Source organism: Pseudopipra pipra, chromosome 3 (genome assembly GCF_036250125.1).
Source record: "Pseudopipra pipra isolate bDixPip1 chromosome 3, bDixPip1.hap1, whole genome shotgun sequence".
Lineage (NCBI taxonomy): Eukaryota > Metazoa > Chordata > Aves > Passeriformes > Pipridae > Pseudopipra > Pseudopipra pipra.
In genome coordinates this window covers 115,492,362-115,516,705 of record NC_087551.1, presented here as the reverse complement: position 1 = coordinate 115,516,705, position 24,344 = coordinate 115,492,362, and the positions used below count along the sequence as shown (strand labels likewise).

At 51.7% G+C, this 24,344-nt stretch overlaps 1 protein-coding gene across 1 annotated transcript in view; it reads right to left on the bottom strand.

The window, feature by feature from the left end:
• ELP3 (elongator acetyltransferase complex subunit 3) overlaps positions 1-24,344 on the bottom strand; it is an 89,776-nt gene that overhangs the window by 6,352 nt on the left and 59,080 nt on the right. The window contains exons 11-14 of the mRNA XM_064651169.1: positions 23,327-23,417; positions 18,407-18,472; positions 12,961-13,188; positions 10,255-10,336 (exon numbers count right to left, since the gene is read on the bottom strand). Of these exons, the coding sequence (XP_064507239.1) occupies positions 10,255-10,336; positions 12,961-13,188; positions 18,407-18,472; positions 23,327-23,417 (467 nt within the window). The remainder of the gene's footprint in view (positions 1-10,254; positions 10,337-12,960; positions 13,189-18,406; positions 18,473-23,326; positions 23,418-24,344) is intronic.

Below are 24,344 nucleotides of genomic sequence, written 5' to 3'. Positions count from 1 at the left end.
TATCAGGAAGGAATTCTTTCCATGGAGAGTGATCAGCCCTTGGAATGGGCTGCCCAGGGAAAGGGTGGAGTCACTTCCCTGGAGGTGTTTAAGGTGAGACTGGATGTGGCATCAGTGCCATGGGCTGGGAATCACAGCAGGGTTGGATTGAGGGTTGGGCTCCATGATCTTGGAGCTCTTTTCCAACCCCACTGATTCTGGGATTCTGTGATTCCATGAAGGAACGCTCAGCAATCCTGAGGGATCTCATCTGCTTCATCAGAAAACCACAGGATGGTCTGGGCTGGAAAGGACCTTCCAAGGTCATCCAATCCATGGGCAGGGACATCTCCCACTATCCCAGGTCGCTCCATCCAACCTGGCCTTGGACACTCCCAGGGATGGGGCAGCCACAGCTCCTCTGGGAAACCTTTTCCAGGTGTTTCGCCGCCCCCTCTGCGCAAGCACAGTGCACAGCTCCAGGAATTTGTGTTATCCATCACCTGGAGGTTGTGCTTTATAACGCAGATTTTTAATAAAAAGCATCAAACCCTCAAAAAAAAAAAATAATGCTGGTGGTGGTTAAGAAGGAGTGGGAATGACCAGGCAGGGAAAAAAATCCTTTACAATCTCTTTTTGGTTTTCCACGTGTTTGCTTTGCTGTCCCTCTTGCTGAGAGGGCTCCTCCTCTTCACTCCCCGGCCCTGGAAGTGCCCAAGGCCGGGTTGGAGCAACCCGGGATAGCGGGAGGTGTCCCTGCCCCTGGAACTGGGTGAGTTTTAAGGTCCCTTCCAACCCAAACCACGCTGGGATTTTGGTGATTCCCTAAATTTCGTGGCAGAAATGGAGGTGGTCACTCCAACATCAACCGCAGGAGGAGCCAGCTCAGGTGTGGGAAGGGATGAATCCGTGCAGTGAATACAAATTAACTAATTAATCCCGGCTCCCCTCCTGCTTCCAGGTGGTTCATACAAGTCCATCCCAGCTCCCTCTGGCTCCCGAGTTTTCCTGGCTCTGCAGGGGAGGGTTCTGAGCAGAGCAGGTGAGGAGAAGTGGGGCCACCTCCCTCCAGCTCTCCGGCGGCTCCCGGACTCCGGTGATCCCAGCGAGGCTCGGCACCACCTGCTCCTCCAGCGGCACATGGACAAATCCATCCCGCCTTCCCTGCTCCTGCTCCTGCTCCAGCCCGGCTCGCTCGGCCGTGGAACATCCCTGGCCCGCGGCCACGTTAATTTTCTCCTTGACAGCACACGAGGTGCAGCCCGGGCAGGGGCGGGGGTTGGGATCGTCTCCCGCATGGAAATGAGCTCCTGGGCAGCGCCCAGATCCAGGGATCTGCCTGCGGGGAGGCGCCGAAACCCCGGCCCTTGCTCCCGGACACCTCGCCAAGCCTCGGGAGCGAAGCAGCTCCCGGTATTCCCGAGGGGAAGGGGAAGGGTGTCAATGTGCTTGCGGTTCGAGCGCCCGCGAGGGGGGAATTCAATCTCATCCCTCCCCCCATCAAGCACCTTCTGCAGGGAGATAAGGGGACAATCCTGCCGGAACAAGCCAAAATCCTGCTTTCCCGGCGCCAGCACGGGCAGATAACGCGGACAGACGTCACAGCAGCTCCCGCAGCCCCCAAAGCTCCGAGTTTTTTTTTATTTGCGGAGCCGCCTTTTAGCGGCGGAAAAGGAATTCGCAGCCCCGTGCCGGTCCCTGTGCCCTTGGAGCAGCCCCAGCAATCCCAGGCTTTGGGGCAGGGAATGAAGGAGCAGCAGGTGAGGCCAGGGCACTCAGCGGGATAAAATCACAGGAGCACAGGATGGTTTGGGTCGGAGGGGACCTTAAAGATCATCTCGTTCCAACCCTTTGTGGAGAACAGGGCAGTGCCCGGTGCTGTCCCTCTCCTTCTGGCGGCTCATTTAGGCTGGGATGGTTGGATAGTTGGATAGCTGGATAGTTGGATACCTGGAATTCCTCTGCTGGGAATGAAGGGAACGCTCGGCGGCGGCCCCATGGAATCACAAGATGGGATTTGGGTTGGAAGGAACCTCAAAGGTCATTTAATTCCAACCCCTGCCACGGGCAGGGACAATTTCCACTGTCCCAGGTTGCTCTGAGCTCCGCCCAGCCTGGCCTTGGACACTTCCAGGGATCCAGGGGCAGCCACAGCTTCTCTGGGAATTCCAGCTAAAGATCCTCCCCACCCTCACAGCCAAGAATCCCTTCCCAGTCTCCCATCTCTCCCTGCCCTCTGGCAGTGGGAAGCCATTCCCTGTGTCCTGTCCCTCCAGCCCTTGTCCCCAGTCCCTCTCCAGCTCTCCTGGAGCCCCTTTAGGCTCTGGAAGGGGCTCCAAGGTCTCCCTGGATCCTTCCCTTCTCCAACTGAACCCACCCAGCTCTCCCAGCCTGGCTCAGGAGCAGAGGGGCTCCAGCCCTGGGAGCATCTCCGTGGCCTCCTCTGGACTCATTCCAACAGCTCCATTTCCTTCCTGTGCTGGGAATCCCACCCGGAGGCAGCTCTGCAGGGGAGGTCTCACCTGAGAGGGCAGAGGGGCAGAATTCCCCCCTTTCCCACTGTGGGATCAGCCCAGGACATGGTTGGGACAAGGAACTTTTACCTTATGGAGGTAAAATAAATAATTCCCATTATCCCACTTGGAAGTGCAACCACCCCCCTGCGCCGTGTCCGTGTGGAGGCGGCTCCCTGTGCTCCCTGTGCCAGAGCTGGGAAGCTCAGAGGGAAGCGGTTTTCGCCCCCGGGAGACACGGGAAGGACACCCAGACAACCCAGGCAGGGTTTGGAACGGGGGACACCGGAAAATCCACGCGCAAAGCCGGCGGCTCTTCCCGAGACGGGAGGAGACACGTTCCTGTTCCACAGGGATGTTCCACACGCACAAAGCAAGGTATTCCCGTGCCAGGGCAGGATGGTTTGGCACAATCCCAACACTTCTCACAAAGAGAGGAGAGGCAGACTAAGGACTCGGAAGGAGCTGGCAAAGTGGAACAGCTCCGGGCGCACTCGGATCCGGGCGGAAAGCCGGGATCACACGTGGATGTCTCCCACTGGAGCCGCTCGGGTGTCGGCCTGTTGAGCTCCAGGTCCTCAAGGTGGAGGCACAGAGGCCACCAAGCCCAGCCAGGAATGACAAAACCTTCCAAAAAGAGAGGGATCAGACGTGGAATTTCGCTGCCCAGGCGCTTCCGGGAATTGTAAAGCTCTGACTGGAATCTCCTTGGATTGTTACGGCCAAGACATCCCCCAAAACCAGGGGATGACCACAGGACAATTCAGAGGGAAGACAAAGGTTCGAGGGAACACAAAGGACAACCAGGATTTGTTGGAGCACATCCAGCCAGGAGCTCCTGTCCCTTTTGGAGAGGGGGAGTACCCCAGGATTTCCAGCATCCCGGAATCTGACACTACTTTTCACACTCTGGGGCTGCTGGAAAGGCACAGTTTGAGGTCCTTGCTGGGGGATTAGGGTCAGATGGGGCTAATTATGGGATGTCAAGCATCAAATTCCGAGTAAGGGCACGAGGAGCCATCAAGGAGAGGACAGGAGAAGGTTTTAGCAGAGAATTGTCCTTCGTCCACCTTCACCCACATCCTCCCCAAGCTCCAGGTGCAACGGGGGAGGCAGCGGAGCCGACCCCGGAAAGATCATGGAAAGGGATGGGAGGGAAGTTTATCAGTCGTTGCAGACAGACTGGCAAGGCAGGAAAAGCCCCTGAAGGATTTTCACACACAAAGGAACCTTCCCCGAGTCTGGAAGCCCTTGGGAAGCCCTTGGAAAACAAACGGCTGGAGGGCGAGAAGATGTTCCTGTGGTCACCCGGGGTTTGCTCCCTGCCCAGGATGTCCAGCAGGGCGGTTTCCAGCCAAAATCCCACCCCAAATACCAACAGATCCCGTAGATGGGATGAGTGGAGTGGAAGGGAAAGCTCAGTTTGGGATTGGAGCAGCACCATCCCACCTAAAGCTCCGAGCATGGGGTTCAGGCGTCGGCTGTCGCCAAAAAGGAAGAGGGGATCCTAAATTCCACAAGCTCAACAGCACCAAAATCCCAGAATCCTTCTTTTTCAGCACCTCAGGATTTGGGGAGGACACGTTTAAAACGGTGTCGTTTAGCTGTGGGGGAGGGGAAAGCTTTTTGAAAAGGAAAGAAAGGGGAAAAAAAAAAACCAACCCTACAACAACCCCCAAACCCAAAGCGAGAACCCACCCCGGGGAGAGCAGAAAAACCAACACGAGGCGGAGAAAAACACACAAGGCAATTAGAAAAGCTGGAAAATGGAAAAACAGACAGCGCAGCTCAGGCCTCCCCGGAGCTCTGAATAATGGAGTGATGCCTCCAGGGTCTGCCATTCCCAAGCCCAGCCTGAATACTAATCCCGGGCTCCCGGCGCAGGAGGAGAAAGGCGCCACTCAGGCAGAAAATTACCTTAAATGAGCAACGACTCCGATAAACAAGGCACGGCTTTGGTACTTTGCTCCTTGGTTTTGGGGGGGGGGAGGGAGGAGGGCACCTCCCCCTCCTGCGGACACGGCGCTGGATCCCTGAAAACGGGCCCCAGGAGAGCCTCCTTCCTGGGTCATCCTGCTCGGGCAGTTAAATCCCACTGGGAATGGGTCATCCCGCTTGGTCCAGACAAACCTTCCCAGGGCTATTTAATCCTGGTTGGTTCAGTCAAACCTTACTGGGAATGGTTCACCCTGCTGGGTTTAATCAAACCTCACTGGGACTATTTAATCCTGCTTGGTTTAGTCAAACCTTCCTGGGAATGTTTCATCCTGCTGGGTTTAGTTAAACCTTCCTGGGAATGGTTCATCCTGGTTGGTTCAGTTAAACCTTCCTGGGATTATTTAATCCTAGTTGGTTCAGTCAAACCTTGCTGGGACTATTTAATCCTGCTGGGTTTAGTCAAACCTCACTGGGAATGGTTCATCCTGCTGGGTTTAATCAAACCTCACTGGGAATATTTCATCCTGCTTGGTTCAGTTAAACCTTCCTGGGATTATTTAATCCTGGTTGGTTCAGTCAAACCTTGCTGGGACTATTTCATCCTCCTGGGTTTAGTCAAATCTTCTTGGGAATGTTTCACCCTGCTGGGTTTAGTCAAACCTTCCTGGGAATGTTTCACCCTGCTGGGTTTAGTCAAACCCTACTGGGACTATTTCATCCTGCTTGGTTCAGTTAAACCTTCCTGGGATTATTTAATCCTGCTTGGTTCAGTCAAACCTTGCTGGGACTATTTCATCCTGCTGGGTTTAGTTAAACCTTCCTGGGAATGTTTCACCCTGCTGGGTTTAGTCAAACCTTACTGGGACTATTTAATCCTGATTAGTTCAGTTGAACCTTCCTGGGATTATTTAATCCTGCTGGGTTTAGTCAAACCTTGCTGGGACTATTTAATCCTGTTTGGTTTAGTCAAACCTTCCTGGGAATGTTTTATCCTGCTGGGTTTAGTTAAACCTTGCTGGAACTGTTTAATCCTGTTTGGTTCAGTTAAACCTTCCTGGGATTATTTAATCCTGGTTGGTTCAGTCAAACCTTGCTGAGACTATTTAATCCTGCTGGGTTTAGTCAAACCTTTCTGGGACTATTTAATCCTGCTTGGTTCAGTTAAACCTTCCTGGGAATGGTTCATCCTGCTTGGTTTAGTCAAACCTTCCTGGGAATGTTTCAAACTGCTGGGATTAGTCAAACCTTACTGGGACTATTTAATCCTGATTAGTTCAGTTAAACCTTCCTGGGATTATTTAATCCTGCTGGGTTTAGTCAAACCTTCCTGGGAATATTTAATCCTGCTTGGTTTAGTTAAACCTTCCTGGGAATGTTTTATCCTGCTGGGTTTAGTTAAACCTTCCTGGGAATGGTTCATCCTGGTTGGTTCAGTTAAACCTTCCTGGGATTATCCTGGTTGGTTCAGTCAAACCTTCCTGGGACTATTTCATCCTGCTGGGTTTAGTCAAATCTTCTTGGGAATGTTTCACCCTGCTGGGTTTAGTCAAACCCTACTGGGACTATTTCATCCTGCTTGGTTCAGTTAAACCTTCCTGGGATTATTTAATCCTGGTTGGTTCAGTCAAACCTTGCTGGGACTATTTAATCCTGCTTGGTTTAGTTAAACCTTCCTGGGAATGTTTTATCCTGCTGGGTTTAGTCAAACCTTACTGGGAATGTTTCATCCTGCTGGGATTAGTCAAACCTTACTGGGACTATTTAATCCTGATTAGTTCAGTCAAACTTTGCTGGGAATCATCCCTGTTGGCTCAGTCAAACCTTCCTGGGAATGTTTCATCCTGGTTTAGTCAAAGGTCCGGATCCGAGGCTGCATTTTGGGGGGGAAGGACGTACCCGGCAATTTTAACACCCAGGGCCCACATAATCCAGGATAGCAGAATCCAAGCCTTAAATCCATGCCAGAGGCATCCACACATTATGGAACCAGCTATCCCTGGCTGATATCCTTTCCCATCCCATCCTTTCCCATCCCATCCTTTCCCATCCCATCACCAGCCTGATTTCCCCGAATCCAAACGCCCTTCCCAGCCTGGCTGCCGACGCTCATCTTCCCTTACAAACACACTCCCAATCCACTTGTCACCGACTCCATGGTCCATCCCAGGCAGTTTTCCCCCTGGTCCTCTCCAGATGACGGGATATTTAGCCAGGAACACCAGGAGGCAGCTGCTCCGGGCATCATTCCCCGGATCATTGCCCGCCACGACTCCTGGGGGCCTGCGACTCAGCCCTTCCTTTGTTTGGAAGTAACCTTCCATGATTCCAGGCACTGCCACACTCAATCCTGTTAAATCCAGCTGCACCTTTCCCCTTTTCCCTCCCTCCACTAAATAACCTTCGGAGCAGGGACTTGTGGCACGAGTTCAGGCCAACCTGTTTACTCCGAGAGCAGCGGGGGAGAACAAAATGCTTCGGAAAAGCTCTGCTGGGAAAAACTCTCTATTCCTTTTTTTTTCCCCCTAGGAAACTAATGTGCTCTGAAAAAGCACAGGGACTGCTGGAATTCACTTGTGAAATCCCGCTTGGATGTGCTTTTAAGGGAAAATTTTGCCGCCTCTCTGATCCTTCCCCCCCCTGTTCCAGGAGGGCGATCCCAGGTGCGGAGCGGTTCCCAAAATTTCAGGGAGGGGCTGGTGAAGCAAGGAGCAGCGTTAATCTCTTCCCCACCAGCCCTGAGAGATGGACAAAGCCCTGTGGAGATAAACCTGCCTTAAGCCAGGAGTAAATTCCTGGATGAAAAGCCAGATGTGGGTCATGGACACGACAGGGATGGAACCGCCACGAGCTCCAGCTGAGAACAAACTCCACTCCTTGGAAAGGAGGATCACCCCGTGTGGGCTGGGCAGGGAGGAAGATTCCCACCAAAGAGAATCCCTGGGATTAGTTTCAAGTCCCTGGGAGCTGCTCTTGCTCTGATTCAACCACCGTGGGGTGTTACCGGGCACCGCCGGGACGGAAATCACCTTCATTCCGTCATTAATCGGATTTATAAATCATTCCTACAGGATGCAACTTCACAATTTGTGTTTGTTGGGGTTTTTTTTTGTTGTCTGGGTTTTTTTTTTTTTTTCTTGTTGTCCGGGGTTTTTTTTTTGTTGGTTGGGTTTTATAAATTCAGGGATGGTGGGGGTCGAGACGGGGAAAGGGTTTGTCGAGGAAGGAAGAGGCAGGAAGGATTCCCCAAACATCCAAAAACTCCTGTTCAATCCAGATTTTGTGCAGGGTTTGCCTTTATATAAATATATATATTTACATATACAAAATATATAAATATATATTATATAAATATATATATTATATATAATATAATATAGATAATATATTATATATATTTTATATATATTATATATAATATTATATATATATTATATTATATTATATATATTTATATATATCTATTGGACTTGATGATCTCAGAAGTCTTTTCCAACCTGGCTGATTCTATGATTCTATTATATATACATACATATATATATATATAACATTTATAGATATATAAAAGCTTCCTACCAGGACACCCTTGCAAAAAATGCTTGTGCAGGATTGTCCTTGCTTAAGGACAGCCAATATTCCTGCTCATGCCTGCCCCAAAATCCCAGTTAATTCACTACCAAGCCTGTTTTCAAAGCTGCCACATCATTAAAACCTCCAAAATCGCAGTTCATTAAGGACTGGAGGATTTCACACGGCACACTACTCCAGGTTTATCCTTGGCTTCTTCCAAATCCCCCTAATTAATTTTTTTTCCCCCATCAATCCAAGCCAGACAAACACCAGAGAGTCGATTCATTACCATTCCCGTGCCTCCACTTATCCCGGGCCACTTCCTTTTTATTAACAGCCTCCAAGACGGGGCTAAAAATAACCAACCAGGGCTGGAAGCAAAACTCCAGGGAGCCCTCCCAGACCCCATCAATCCTCCCCGCCCCGGAGTCCTGAGTGTCCCATGAATCAACATCCCATGGATGCTGTTTTACTGCCGTAATTTATCACTTCCAGGGTGGCCAGAGGGCTGTTTACAGGAGGAAATGAGGCTACTTAGGTCCCATCAAATGTGCCCCTTTGATTTATGTGCCAGCTCAGCCTCTCCCCCCCTGAACATTCCTCGTTCCAGGTGAATTTAACACCCTGGGATGCGTCTGATTTACCCTCAGTAAGTCCCCAACCTACTTTTTTCTCTCCCCCCACCTGCGAAGGGCAAAGGCAGGAGAAGCAGAGTTTCCTTCCACCCGTGATCCAGCAGCACCACCAGGCTGGGAGATCACAGAATCATGGAATCCCACAATCAGTAGGGTTGGAAAAGAGCTCCAAGATCATGGAGCCCAACCCTGGATCCAACCCCGCCGCGGTTCCCAGCCCATGGCACTGATGCCACATCCAGTCTGTCCTTAAACACCTCCAGAGACAGAGAATCCACCACTTTCCTGGGCAGCCCATTCCAAGGGCTGATCACTCTCTGGAAAGAATTCCTTCCTAATATCCAACCTGACCCTCCCCTGGCACAGCTGGAGGCCGTGACCTCTTGTCCTACTGCTGCTTCCTGGGAGCAGAGCCCGATCCCACCCGGCTCCCCCCTCCTGGCAGGGAGCTGTGGGGTGGGAAAAGGTCCCTCCCGATCCACACAACGTGTCTTAAACAGCCAAGAAACGGGGAATCCAGGGAATACAAAACTATCTTGGAGCCTCTGGCTCCCGGCTGCACGTTGTCCCCACTCACAAGGACTTGGAGAGGATCCACTTTGGCTTTTCAGCATCCAGGGGAATTACAGAGCTGGGAACACACAGAGAAGCTGTTCAGCAGCTTGGATCAGAGTTGTGGATTTCTGATTTTTGGTTTGTTTTTTTTTTTTGGTGGGACAGCAGGAAATGATTTTTTTTTTTGGAAAAAAATAAATGTCTATATTACAGTTATTCTGTTAAATCCCCCCCATACAGTGATTTTTTGCCAGCAAGGGGTTCTCTCCCCATGCAATTCATGTTTCCTCAGTAATACAATCTATATTCTATTATTCTATTATAATTCTATTATAATCCATATTATTTACCACCCAGAGAGGTGGTTGGGCACTGAACAGGCTCCCCAGGGAATGGGCACTTCCCAAAACTCCCAGAGCTCAAGGAGAGTCCGGACAACACCCTCAGGGATTAGTGGGGTAATTGGGGTGTCCTGTGTTGGACTTGATCCTTGTGGATACCTTCCAAGCCAGGATATTCCATGATAATACACCTGGAAAAGCTTCCTCCAGCTGCCATAATTAATATAAGATAAATTAGGACACAAAACGAACTGAGGAAGTTTTTAAGTCTCGCCCCGAGAACGAAGGAGCAGGAAGGGCTGCAGCTCTTCCTTCCTGAGCTCCCTCCTCCAGGATAATGCCCAAATATCCTATTTTAGGATATCCTAAATATCCTAAAAGCTCCTCTGGCACCTCCAGGCTCCTAAACATCTCTCTGGAAAGCAGCTCTCCAGGAGAACAAGTTGAGGTCAGGAATGGGATCTGGGGGAGGGAAACCCCCGTGGTCACACAAATCCTCGTCCTTCAGCCCTTGGGATGGATCCCTGGGGAGCGTCCTCTCACCACAACAGGGTTGTCTGGATAAACCCACAGCGGAATTTGACCCTGTGACAAAGGAACAGCTGATCCTTATTTTCTCCCTCACACCGGGAACGCTCCCAGCAGCGGCTCCAGCGGGTTTATTTTCAGATTAAGGTAGAGATTACATATAAATATATATAGATATAAAAAAAGGGATAAAGGTACCTGAAATCACAGCAATTTTCCATGACCCGTGCTCCTCCTTGGCGATTCTCTCCGCCTCCTCCATCAGCAACATCCCAAATCCCTGCAAAGGGAGAAATGACAGGGAGGAAAGGTAAAAAGTTCTGTAAAAACAGAAAGAATAAGCAAGGTCAGAACAAGCACCAGCTCAGTTCTAAAAGATTCATCTCTTCTGGATGATCCTGGGATCGGGAATATTGCTGGATATCCAGGGATTTATTTTTTTTTTTCTGATGGTGAAATTATTCACGGGCAGCTCCGGGGTCGGATTGTCCACGGCAGGAACGGGATGGAGTTAAATCCACTGATCCCAAATCATCCTGCATTTGGAAACTGCAGCTTCCCAGAGGGCAGGGAGAGATGGGAGGTTGGGAAGGGATTCCTGGCTGGGAGGGTGGGGAGGGGCTGGGCTGGAATTCCCAGAGAAGCTGTGGCTGCCCCTGGATCCCTGGGAGTGTCCAAGGCGGAGTTGGAGCCACCTGGGATAGCGGGAGGTGTCCCCCCCTATGGCAGGGGGTGGAATGGGATGAGCTTAAAGGTCCCTTCCAATCCTGGGATTTTATGGTAAAGGACACTCAGAATCCAGTCAGAGGGATTTTTATGGAATCTGGGGATGGAAATGGGAGCAAAGGGGAAGGGAGGCTCTTCCCTGAGTCACGAGATTCCAAGTGAACTCTCTTGTTCCCTGAACTCCTTATCAGAAAGGAACTGGAAGAGGCTGGATCCAATGTCAGGCTCTGGATCCAGGCTGGGAGAGCCGAGGGTGTCCAGGCTGGAGAAGAGAAGGATCCAGAGAGACCTTGGAGCTCCTTCCAGAACCTAAAGGGGCTCCAGGAGAGCTGGAGAGGGACTGGGGACAAGGGCTGGAGGGACAGGACACAGGGAATGGCTTCCCACTGCCAGAGGGCAGGGAGAGATGGGAGATTGGGAAGGGATTCCTGGCTGGGAGGGTGGGGCGGGGCTGGTCTGGAATTCCCAGAGAAGCTGTGGCTGCCCCTGGATCCCTGGGAGTGTCCAAGGCTGGGTTGGAGCAACCTGGGATAGCGGGAGGTTTCCCTGCCCATGGCAGGGGGGTGGAAAGGGATGAACTTTGAGGTCCCTTCCAACCCAAACCATTCCATGATCCACAAGTTCCCTCAGCACCTCGTTATCTTGATTTCCAACCCCTCCAGGAGTCAGGAACTGTCTCCCTGCTCATTCCAGGATGAATTATCACGACCTTCCCTCACGGATCCAGGCTCAGCTCAACTCTGTGCCGCTCTCCCGCTCTCAGCTCGTGCCACAGGAGACGCCAAATCCAAAGGAAAAGCAGGAAAACATGTTAACACCCTGCACCAGCTCCATGCCTGCATTTACACCAGGAAATCTCCCTGGAATCACCTCAGCAAAACCAGGGAAAAGCCTTTCCACTCTGTTTAACCCCTCTGTTGTCCTTTATATCTGGGAATAATTGAGGAGATTCATTCCCTCCTAAACACCGGGATGCAGGAATTTACAGTGGGATCTTCCTTCATCCGGTTTCCAGGGCATTCTGAAGCCGCCGTGATTTAAATTTTAATTTTTTTTTTAAAAATTCTTTAATTTTAATTTTTTTTAATTAAAAACCCAAAAAACGAAAAACAGAACTGCTCAACGCTCGGAGACCTTTTTAAGGAACGCACAGGAATCTTCATCCCAAAATATCCTTCTCATCAGAAACTGCTCCCTGGCCGAGGAACAACCCTCCCACTGACCCGAGGAACACGAAATTCCGCCGTGGAATTCCGACTTCCAGCCGTTTCCACGTTCGTGCTCGGTCGCTTTCGGTCCATTCCCTTTATTTTCCTTCCTGATTTCCCCCCCCCCAAAATATTTAGGATGCGGAAATATCCACTTTTCCTTGATTTTTTTTCTCTCCCCCTCCTTGATGTTTCCTCCAGGCCAAAACCACCTCTTAATGCACCTCCCCAGGCAAAGATTAATCCTTTCCAAGGAAGTTAATTTAAAACATCGGCCCCCTGAGCGCTCCAGGCAACCGGGATTGTTTTGGAAAGCTCAGCCTTAAAGGGTTCAGAGCCTCAATTTAATTCAGGTTTTCGCTCCCCACAAGCCCCGACACGTCCCAGGCGGCAGCAGGGTAATGTGATATTTTCCTGCAAGTCACTGCAAGGAACGAGAAGCAGCTTCCCAGTCCCTTTATTCCCGTGTTTTAAGGGGATACACGACACGTTCTCCGAAGGAAAAAAAGCTGCCTGAGCCAACGAAGAGATCTGTGAGTGTCACTAAATCATGGAATCATGGAATGGTTTGGGTTGGAAGGGACCTTAAAGCTCATCCAGTGCCATGGGCAGGGACACCTCCCACCATCCCAGGTTGCTCCAAGCCTCATCCAGCCTTTCCTGGGACACTTCCAGGGATGGGGAGTCCGCAGCTTCTCCGGGCACTTCAAGCAGAAAACTGGATTCCTTCTGTTTGGGTGGGAAGAATCCATTCAGTAAACGTTCCTTGGAAAGAAAACTGGGGAAGGACCAAATAAAAATCTCACTTTCCCTCTGCCTGGAATTAGTTTTCAGATTCCAGGAGTGAAATCCAGCTGCTGGACAAGGATTAACTGGGAGAAGGGAATCCAAAGGCTCCCAATGAGCAAATCGGACATTAAATCAGGTTACATGAGGAGAGGGGAGGGAAAACAGGGAGGGTTTGGAGTACCTGGTGCTGGAATTTGGAGGGATCCCGGCTGCTGACGGGGACCACGCTCCCATAGACGTGCAATTCCCGGACGATGGAGACGCCTCCCTTCAGCTCCGGCCGGAAGGATTCCTCGGAGCACTTCCGGAGGCGCAGGAGCCCGACCAGAATGTCCTGCTCCGGGTCTTCGTAGGACAGGAAGGTCTCCCAGCCCCCGTTGGCCACGTAATCCCTTCGGATAAGCTCAATCTGGGCGGGGGGGGAAGGAGAGGGGAGGGAGACAAAGAGGGGGGGAAAAAAAAAAAGGAAAAACTTTCTTTAATAATCCTGGAGCGACGCCCTGGATGGACCGAAGGGAATTTCACGGCTTGTTGGGATTCACAGCTTCTGAAAGATCAATTTAATTCCAGATGGATTTGGGCAGTGCTGGGTGAGAGCTGCAGGTCCTGCAGACACAGCCGAGGGAAACACGAGGCTCTGCCGTGGAAAGGGTTTGTCCAAGGGACACCTCTGGGCTCCTACCCCTGCCCACAGGATTCCAAGAAGGATTGGGAGCCCACGTGGTGACCTGTGACACTGAATCATGGAATGGTTTGGGTTGGAAGGGACTTCAAACATCTCATTCTATCCCCCTGCCATGGGCAGGGTCACCTCCCGCTATCCCAGGTGGCTCCAACCCAGCCTTGGACACTCCCAGGGATCCAGGGGCAGCCACAGCTTCTCTGGGAATTCCAGCCCAGTTCCTCACCACCCTCCCAGCCAGGAATCCCTTCCCAATCTCCCATCTCTCCCTGCCCTCTGGCAGTGGGAAGCCATTCCCTGTGTCCTGTCCCTTCAAGTCCTTGTCCCCAGTCCCTCTCCAGCTCTCCTGGAGCCCCTTCAGGCTCTGGAAGGGGCTCCAAGGTCTCCCTGGATCCTTCTCTTCTCCAGCTGAACCCCCTCAGCTCTCCCAGCCTGGCTCCAGAGCAGAGGGGCTCCAGCCCTGGGAGCATCTCCATGACCTCCTTTGGACTCGCTCCAGCAACTCCACATCCTTCTGATTTTGGGATCCCGGAGCTGGAGGCAGTGCCCCAGGTGGGGTCTCACAAGGACACAAGGCGTGGTCTCACTCATCTCATAAAGCAGAAACCTAAAATCTCTAAATTCTGGAGCGGTTCGAGTTCCACAATCACTACAGGATCAGTGGGAGCAGCAGCTCTTCCCTCTTCCCCAGGGAATTGCTCTCATGGAGATGCAGCTCCAGCCCCAAACTTGCCGGTGCAGAAGGAGCAGTTTGTCCTCACAGCCTTCACTAACCCCACACTTACAGGTCCAGGTCTCTCCACAAGCAGCACAAGTGGGGTTTTCACCCCTTTGGACCCCAAAACCAGCCAGACCAGCAGCCTGAGAACTGCCTCAAACCCCATTTTCTGGGAACAACCCGGACAAAAGCCGCCCTGGAAGATCCCAAGGGGTGGAAGGGAGAAGCGAAGTGAGAGTTGACGGGTGGTGGAGAACGCGCCAAACACCAGGGGTGGGGTCGAGTGACAAAGAGGAACTGGCAGAGGAAGTGAAGGGGAGAAGAAAATGAACTTCTCAAGTTGCTTTTGATCTGAAAGGAATCGGGATTCTGGGCTTCCTGACGTTTTCCAAGTGGGGAACAGTCAGAGGGTTTGCTGGAGGAATGGAGGGGCTGGAGCGTGTCCAGGGAAGGGAACGGAGCTGGGGAAGGGAATGGAGCAGCAGGAGCAGCTGAGGGAGCTGGGGGGGCTCATCCCAGAGAAAAGAGGGATCAGGGAGGACCTTCTGGCTCTGCAACTCCCTGATGGATCCAGGGAAGGGTCGGGCTCTGCTCCCAGGGAACAAGGGACAGGAGAGGGAATGGTTTTAAGCTGTACCAGGGGAGGGTCTGGTTGGACACCAGGAGGAATTCCTTCATGGAAAAGGTGGTCAGGCATTGGAAGGGGCTGCCCAGGGAGGCGATTGAGTCCCCATTCCTGGAGGGATTTCAAATCCCTGTGGATGTGGCCCTTGGGGACACGGCTCAGGGGTGGCCTCGGCAGTGCTGGGGGAACAGTTGGACTCCGTGATCCTGGAGATCTTTCCCAACCTGGACAATTATGATTCTTCCCAGTCTCACTGCAAAGACTAAAGGCATTTTTTTCTGCACCTCCTCTGTTGCCCCCAAATCCATGAATTAAAGATTTGTTTACGGAGAATTCCGTCTGGGAACGTGTTGCCCGCTCCTCTCCACGTCCAAGCCTGGCTGAGCACAGCTTAAAATTAAACAATTAAACCCTGTCCTAACTGCACCAAAGCTCGTCTCAGCTTCAAAATGCTTTAGTGAAATCATGGGGTAAGAGCTGGTTTGGCTTTAAATATTATTAAACACTGAGTTTCAGACTGGAAAACTCCTGGATTCTCCCGAAGACAAAATGAAACAAATAGAAAATATGGCTCCAATTGCTTGTCCTCCGGCAGGGACTTCCCTGGGAGGGTGGTGAGGGACTGGAACAGAATTCCCAGAGAAGCTGTGGCTGCCCCTGGATCCCTGGATGTGTCCAAGGCCAGGTTGGAGCAACCAGGGATAGCGGGAGGTGTCAGGGTTGGAACTGGATGAGCTCTAAGCTCCCTTCCCACCCAAACCATCCCGGGATTCCAAGATTCTATGACCAGATTCCATGTTATGCCCACCTCCCCTCCAAAAATCCACTTGTAGACAGAGATGGGCCAGGACAAACAGGAACCTTCACCAGGAGCCTTTTTACTGTGGCATTTTTATGGCAACGCAAACACGTTACCAGCCAAGCTGAGCTGCTCGAGGGGTTTGTTATTCCCACTTCCCTGGGCACAGAGGGTTCCTGGGATACACAACCCCTCTCAGAGGGTTTTTCAGGGACTCACGAGGTGCACAGAACCTTTTTCCTTCTGGGACAACGGCACCAATGTGGCAAAAGCCAATCCCAAATCACCTCCTGGTCGGGGCACAGCCACGTTGCAGTTCCCAGCGCCAGTCACGGAATCCCACAGTGGTTTGGGTGGGAAGGGACCTTAAAGCCCATCCAGTTCCAACCCTGACACTTTCCACTCTCCCAGGTTGCTCCAAAGGAATCCAACCTGGCCTTGGACATTCCCAGGACAGTCCCTTGTCCCTAAAACATCCCCCACCACTTCCCTCTAAAACCCCATTAAATGCTTTTTGCACATTTATTTTAAACTTCTTTTGGCAAACAAAGGCAAAACGCAGGGGCAGGTTAGGCTCAGCCTAAACCAGCTCCTCCCAGCTTAAAAAATCTGCTTTATTCCTTCCCAGGCTCTGTATTATCCTTATCTTGACACAACACCACTCCCCCCTCCCAGTTTTTCAGAGACAGCAGCTCCAAAGCCTCACACTTTCTGCCTGAACACTAATGGAGCTTCATATCCTTAACAGAGCTGTCATTGCCCCTCAAAAACCTGTCACTCCAACGTCTCTTTACTCCAACAACCCACCTGAGCATTTTTAAGGCTTTATTCCACAGCAGCCTCAACCACGGTGGGAGCAAGAAAACACTTTCCTTCCTTCCTTCCTTCCTTCCCCCCTCCCTGCTCCTACTTGAAAAGGCAGCTCTGTAAATAACCAGTGGAAAAAAAACCAAAACCAACAAACCACCAAAAAAACTACTTCAAATTGGCTTTTTTTCAAAGGCCCCAGACTTAGCAACGATAAATAAATTATAAGCAGAGTTATGTATTATAAAAAATACACGCCCGGCCCCCGCCGATCCCGCCCGGAAAAGGAACCGTGATTAATTGGAGCCAGGGATTAATTTCTTTTGAGATGTGACAGGGGGGGGACGTGTTTACTCGTGGAGCCAAGACAAACATCGTACACCTTGTCATCAGTCTGAGGCACAAGAAAAAAAAACGGTGCCATCCCCCGGAATATTCCTCTCCCTGGCTTGTCATGATAAATTCCGACTGCATAATGACACCCTCCTGCCACTCAGCCAGACGGAGCCTAACAAAGGGGATTTTGCTTTGAAAACCCTGTGATAAGCTATTTGCTAACTGCTCTCCTCTCCTCCCCAAAATCGGAATTTACAATTTAAATCAGGTTAGAGGAGCTGCCAACAGACAGCTCGGGGCGGGGAGAGGCTCCGTGAGGTGACGGCAGATGAGGGAGCAGCGCAGAGGCAAAGGGGTCTGGGCAGCCCCCATTCCTGCAGGAATGGGGTAGGAATGGGGTCGTTTATCTGGGATTCTCGTCCCTTTCTGTGTGTCACAGGTGGGGTGGGTGGCACTCCCCCCGAAGTCACGGAGGGAAGCAGGATGTGGCTCCCCAGAATCCCTGGGAGAAGGTCTTTCGGCGCCGGACTCGGAGAATATTCCCTCTGCCCAACTCCCGGCGCCAAATTCAGGGGCTCCTCCAAGCCTAAAGAAATCCAGGGATTCTCCAAAGCACCGGGGAGAGGATCTTTGATAGGAGTCACATCCTAATCCCAATTTAGTGGCTCATATTTAGGAAGTGTGTCCGTGCCCATCCTGACCAGGAAGTGCCATCCTGACCCAGCTCCTGCCTGGCACAAAGAATTCCTGTTTGGAAGTGAAGGCAACATCTGATGGACAAACTCCGGAATCATTGCAGTCCCTCCTTAATGGCAGCAAAGGAACAGGAGGAGGATATTTCCAGGGCATGATTTATTCCCACAGCACACATGGAGAGTAAAATCAGGGCCTGTGTGCTCCTAAAAATCTCATTTCCTTGGATGCCATGGAATTCCCGATCCCTCTGTGGAAGGATTGATCCCTCCTTGGGACTACAGTGAGCTGGAAGCAATTAGATGCTCTCTAATTTTTATTAGATGATCTTTAAGGTCCCTTGCAAACCCAAAGCATTCAAGGATGCCATGAGTTCCTAAACTGGATGCAGTGAACGTTTCCCTTTCCAAAGCATCTTTTTTGTGGACTATTTAAGGATTTTAGGAAGGAAAACCACAACATATCTGTCCAATGCTAACTGAATATACTCATATAAATAAATATAACTATACATGTGCATAAAATGTATTTACACATGCACTGTTTGCCTATAAAAACATGCAGATTCATCCCCAAAAAAAGGCTATAAACTCATCCTGCTAAACATTTTTATTCCTGTTCACAAAGAACACGTGGTGTTATTGTTTTTTTTTTAAACCTGAATTTAGGGAAGGGAGCAAAGGGAAAAAGGCAGATCTTTTGTTATACCAAACACCCAAATAGACCAGTGGCTGCAGATGCATTTGTTGAACACAGTGGTCCATAAATTTCCACACGTGCTCAAACGAGACATCCAAAAATAAAGGAACCAGACGCACAGAAATACACGGAAAACTGGATCCAGCTGCAAAGGCAAAACCACGGGATTGGACGTGCCACAAATGGCTCCCAGTGCCAGAAAATAAATTGTGGCTGAAAACAAGCTCTGACTTAAATAAAAAGCAAAAAAAAAAAAGACAAATCTTACCTGATAAGGTCTCACTTTGTGGTGGATTTCCTGAATTCCCACCTCTCTCGTCCTCACGTCGCGGCACTGGGAAAAGGGAATCACAGAGGAGACGGTCAGGAAGCTCCGGACACAAGAGATTTCCGGGCAATGCCGGGTCCAAAACTCCACTGAAACAGTTGCAGGGATGGATTTCAAATGGGGGGGAGCCTTCCCAGATAAAAGGGATCACTGATCCATCCCTGCTCCAGCCCTAATCCAGCCGGGAGAGAGGGCTCGGCGCTCAGCGGAAAGACCCGCCGGCAAAAATCGATTTGCTGAGTGGCCATTGTGGCTCACGAGGAAAAGCAGCCTCGGATTCCCAACCAGCAGGGAGAGGAAACATCCATGGAACAACAGGAGAGGGGAAAAAGGGCTTTGGAATCACCCGCTGTTGCCCTGCACTGGGAAGGTGGAACGCCGGCAAAATCCGGGCGTCAAACGGAGAGAGTTTGAGTCCCGGCAAACCTCTCCTTGTTTTTTAAATGGGAGCTGCTCCAGGGGCTCTTCCCGAATATCTGAGTGCAAACACGACCCAGCAGCCACGGAGCGCTGCCAAGGCTTGGGATGAGTCCTGGAAAGGAGTCTCCCCTCCCTCAGAAGTGAGACAGCGGAGGAGAAGAGGCTCAAGTGCTAAAAGATGGGTTATAACTCGCACAGATTTTGTGGTTTGCAGCAAAACCAATAAAATTTGAGGACTTTGGCACTCGCTCCCGTTAGCAAAGAGTCGGGACAGTGTGGGAATTCCTGCTGTGGGAGAGGGTTCATCCAGGTTTTTGTGGGTTTATTGGTAAGCCACTGCTGAATTTGACCCAGCTTTAGCCAGGAAAGTGCTGCCACAACAGTTTTGCCCAAAGCAGCTGAGCTGCAACTGCTCATTTCATTCCACAAGTGCTGCTGGAATCGGAGGGAAGAATCACGGAATCACCCAATGGTTTGGGTGGGAAAGGAGCTTAAAGCTCACCCAGTGCTACCTCCTGCCACTGGCAGGGACACCTTCCACCAGCCCAGCTTGCTCAGAGCTCCACCCAGCTTCACCTTGGACACTTACAGGGATGGGGCAGCCACAGCTTCTCTGGGAATTGCATCCCAGGGCCTCAGCACCCTCACAAGGAAGAATTTCTCCCCAGTATCCCGTCTAGCCCTGCCCTCTGTCACTTTAGAGCCATTAATAACCTCCACCAGTGGGTTAAAATTGCTCCAACAGCACCAACACCCACCTGCCCCTGTAATTCCAAAAGCCAGACATTTAAGCCAGGGAAGGAACGTGTGAAAATCCAATTCCCACAGAAACTCAGAGCAGTGGGAACAGGCTCAGCTCTGCCTCGTGCCCTGTCTCCGAGCGCTTTTAAATTCCATTATCGGTATAAAGCCAAGATCTCACAAAATAATAGGGAAAATGGGGGGGTTGAGTCTGGGTTTTGGAGTGGGGTGTGATAAACCCAGGGCTCAGTGTTGTCTCGGGATTCTACAGCATGGAATCATGGAATTGTCAAGGTTGGAAAAGCCCTCTGAGGTCATTGAATGCAACCGTTCCCCAGCACTGCCAAGGCCACCCCAAGCCGTGCCCCCAAGGGTCACATCCACAGGGATTTTAAATCCCTCCAGGGATGTGGAATCCACCCCTGCCCTGGGCAGCTGTGCCAGGGCTGGACAACCCTTCCCATGAAGGGATCATTCCCAATATCCAACCTAAACCTCCCCTGGCACAGCTGGAGGCTGTTTCCTCTCCTCCTGTCCCTTGTTCCCTGGGAGCAGAGCCCGACCCTTCCCTGGATCCATCAGGGAGTTGCAGAGCCAGAAGGTGCCCCCTGATCCCTCTTTTCTCCAGGCTGAGCCCCCCCAGCTCCCTCAGCTGCTCCTGCTGCTCCAACCCCTTCCCCAACTCCGTTCTCTTCCCAACCCTTCCATGTGTCCCATTTTGGGAGTGTCCCAGAGCTGCCCCCAGCCCTGGAGGTGCCCCAGCAGTGCCAGCACAGGGGGACAATCCCTTCCCTGCTCCTGCTGCCACACCAGGGCTGGCACAGCCCTTGGCCCCCTTGCCCACCTGGGCTCGTGTCCAGCACCTCCAGGGCCTTTTCCATCTTTCCAGCCACTCTTCCCCTGGCCTGGAACATTCCACGGGGTTGTGGTGCCCCACCAGCAATTCCCGGCACGTGGCCTTGTTGCCCCTCACTCCATTGGCCTTGGCCCCTCAATCCCATGGATCCAGCCTGTCCAGATCCCTCTGGAGACGATCCTGATCTCCAGCAGATCCACATCCCACCCAACTCGCTGCCACCTCTGCCTGAGGGCGCCTCGATCCCAGACCATCCATGAAGATTAAACGGGACCGTTCCCAGCGCTGAGCCCTGGGGAACCACCAGTGACCGGCCCCAGCTGGAGGGGAGCTCTTCCCTGCTTTCCAATTTCCAGCCGCACAAACAGCCCAGAAAAAAGGGGGGAGGAACGTCCACTCCTCGTTTAGAACCCCAGACCTGAGGAGTGACTGTGTGTTTTGGGATTTTCCTTTAAAATTCCACGTCCCAACTGCACATCTCCACCTGCACTCGGTGTCGGGCAATCCCCAAGTCCAGCACCTGGTCCCTCCAACAGAAATCCTCAACAACCACAGACACAAAGCTGATCCCCATCCCTCAAATATTCCCTGATGATGGATTCCAGAGCTGGTGAACTGCCTGATCTTCGCCGTCGAGCCGGCAAATACATGAGATTCCTCCAAGCCCCCTACGAGACACGAGATTCCTACAAGGCCTTTTCCTCTCTTTCTCCAACCCGGGAAGCAGGAGGGCAAAGCCTATTTATAGTTTTCTCCTCTGACCCATGGAGAGCACAGCAGTCCCCTCGCATTCCGAGCTGTGCTGCAGCAGATTGTTCGGATCCTGCTCCCGGCAGCTGCCGAGTTTCTGCCTCACTAAATTAAAGCCCATAATCATCCGCCCAGCAGAGACATTTCCAGAGCGTGGCTCCTCTCAAAGCCACCCTTCCAAGCCCTTTAACGCTCCAGCTGAGCCCCTCGGTGCCATGGATCGGCTCTCCCAGCTTTTCCAGCTGGTCCCGGCCGGGTTTAGCGGCAAAGCCGGGGAGGAGGTTCCACCAGGAGCCCTGGAGAGCTCAATTCCAGAGGCTTCCCTCCCCCGCCGGGATTTGAAGTGGAACGGCGGCGGGAGGGATGGAAGCTCCTCGTGGATGGCAGAGCTCTCTGCCAAAATCCTGGAGAGAGAGGCTGGAAGGAATGATTGAAGGAGAAAAGTCCAGGGCAGCAGCTTAAGGAGAGAGATTAAGCGGGATGGAAAGCCCAGCTGGGAGGAAAAGAGCCTGGAGTTTCTTCCCTCGCCTTTCCTGACTGCAAGATCCAAGCGGGATGGCGCAGGCAGCAAGGAATTAGATGTAGCCTGGAGGATTATCCCTGTTAAATCCCAAAAAACACGGGTCAGAGGCACAGATTGATGTGGGAATCCAGGGACAGGGGCAGCAGTCGGGGAATTTACAATTGCTGGATGCAGCGGTGCCTTAAAAACCCTTTAAGGAAAGGGGAACTGGGAAGAGGGAGCGCTAAATCCTCACAGAGATCCATGGAAAAGTCGTGGTGGGGATGTGCCCCTGCCCACATGCCAGGACACCAGAGCAATCAAAGCCCTTTGGAAGTGAACCACAGAATCATGGAATGGTTTGGGTTGGAAGGGACAGCAAAGAGCAGCTCATTCCAGCCCCTGCCATGGGCAGGGACACCTCCCACTAGCCCAGGTTGCTCCAACCCGGCCTTGGACACTCCCAGGGATCCAGGGGCAGCCACAGCTTCTCTGGGAATTCCAGCCCAGCCCCTCCCCACCCTCCCAGCCAGGAATCCCTTCCCAATCTCCCATCTCTCCCTGCCCTATGGCACTGGGAAGCCATTCCCTGTGTCCTGTCCCTCCAGCCCTTGTCCCCAGTCCCTCTCCAGCTCTCCTGGAGCCACTTTAGGCTCTGGAAGGGGCTCCAAGCTCTCCCTGGAGCTCAGGGTTTTCCTTTTATTCCTTGGAGCTGCATCCCACAGGATTTGTCTGATGGGAAACTGAGAACCCCAGCCTGGAGCCATCCCAGCTTCATGGAATCATCAAATCCCATCAGGGTTTGGGTGGGAAGGGACCTTAAACACCACCCAGTTTCACCCCCTGGCATGGGCAGGGACACCTCCCACTATCCCAAGTTGCTCCAAGCCCCCTCCAACCTGGCCTTGGACACTTCCAGGGATCCAGGGGCAGCCACAGCTCCTCCAGGCACCCTCAGTGGGTGGAACATTCTCAGGAAACACGGGGTTCGTGCCACGTTTCGTTCAGGAAGTGGGACATCCCAAAAGAAAAAGGGCATAACTTTCCAGGAGGGGCTTTGGGAGTTTGGGAAGGAGGTTTAAATGGTGGGCAGGGGCAGAGCAGAGCAGGAGGAACACTGGGAAAAGGCTGGGAATCCATCCTTCCTGGTTGCAAACACAAATCCAATTCCTCCCCCTCCCCCACGTTTTTATCAGAAATATCAGGAATATCAAGACTCCTTTTGTTTGTGCTGAAACCTCTCCTGCAAGATTCCACTGAGAGCCTTCCTTCCAATTGTTCCAGCCGGCGGAGCGCGTGGGAAAAGGGAAAAGGAAGGAGAGTTTCCAACGGCATCGATCACAAAGGAACCTTTCCTGCCTCCTCTCTTCGATTTCGGGCTCCAAAAAAAAAAAAATGGAATATCCCAAAGGAGTTAGCAGGGATGGGGGTGAAAGTGCTGAACCAGAAGTCACCCAAACAAAACTAAAAGTCACCCAAACAAACCCAGCTTTTTAATGATCCCAGAAGGATCTTTAAAGTGCTTTTTTTAGTCATTAAGTTGTTGTTTTGGTTTTTTTTTCAAAGCCCTTCCCAGGATTTCTTCTTTTACCTGTGTCCCAAGATCCTTCATCCTGGCCAAGGCCAGTTCCCTCAGGTTGCCGTGCTCCACCCCGGAGCTCACCAGTGGCATGGGGATATCCCTGCGTGGAAAAGGAAAAGAGAACCCTTTAAACAACTCCATGGGCAGGGAAGACACCACAAAGCCACCTAAGCCAAGATCCCAAACAGCAGATCCCTGAATTCCTCAGAATTCCCTCGGTTTCGAGCCCTCGGTTGAATAAAATGGGTAAAATGCAACAAAAAGCAGGAGGAAAACGGAGGGGAAAAGCTACAGATTTTATTTAGGTAAAAAAAAAAAAAAAGTGATATAAAAGTTGGCTTTAGGGATTAAAAAATTAAAAGTATAAAAATCGTGATTTTGTTCTCGGTTCTTGGGAATCTGGGGGGGAAAAAAAAAAAAAGGATCATCCAGCTGAGGTTCCACCTTTTCCTAGGAGTCCAGGTCAGATGTTCTTCGTGGAATCTGCTGCTGGAAAACCAGTAACTTGGAACCAGTTCTGCAGTTTGGGAGCTGAACGTCCAGCAGTGAAAATCCATCGGGATTATAACTTCTCTATGTTGGGATTTTAGCTGCTTAAAAGCCAAAAAGTTCTGCTCAGGAAAGGATTTGCAGCAGCCAGAGAGTCCAGGCCCTTCCCATGGGAATGTAAATTCCAGGAGTCTGGAAATGGCAGGACTCCTTCCTTCGGTTTTCCAAGGGAAAGCACCGATGGGATTTGAAGGCAAGGCCGGGTTTGGCCTCTGTGGTGCCTCCCAGGGCAGTTTGTCCTGCTGGAGAGGATGAAAGCAGGACACCACCCCTCAGGGAAGGCAGGATTTATGCATCCAGAGCAGGCTGGGAAGGAACCACGGGGACTGTTGGTGCATCCAAACCCCTCGGATCTTCCACGGGGGAAATCAGGACGACACAAACAGGGGAGACACTCAGCAAACTGGGCTCAAACATCCCCTGGTGAGCACTCCCCCTTTTCCTTTATCCATGCAAGACTCAGCAGCTTAAAGGACAG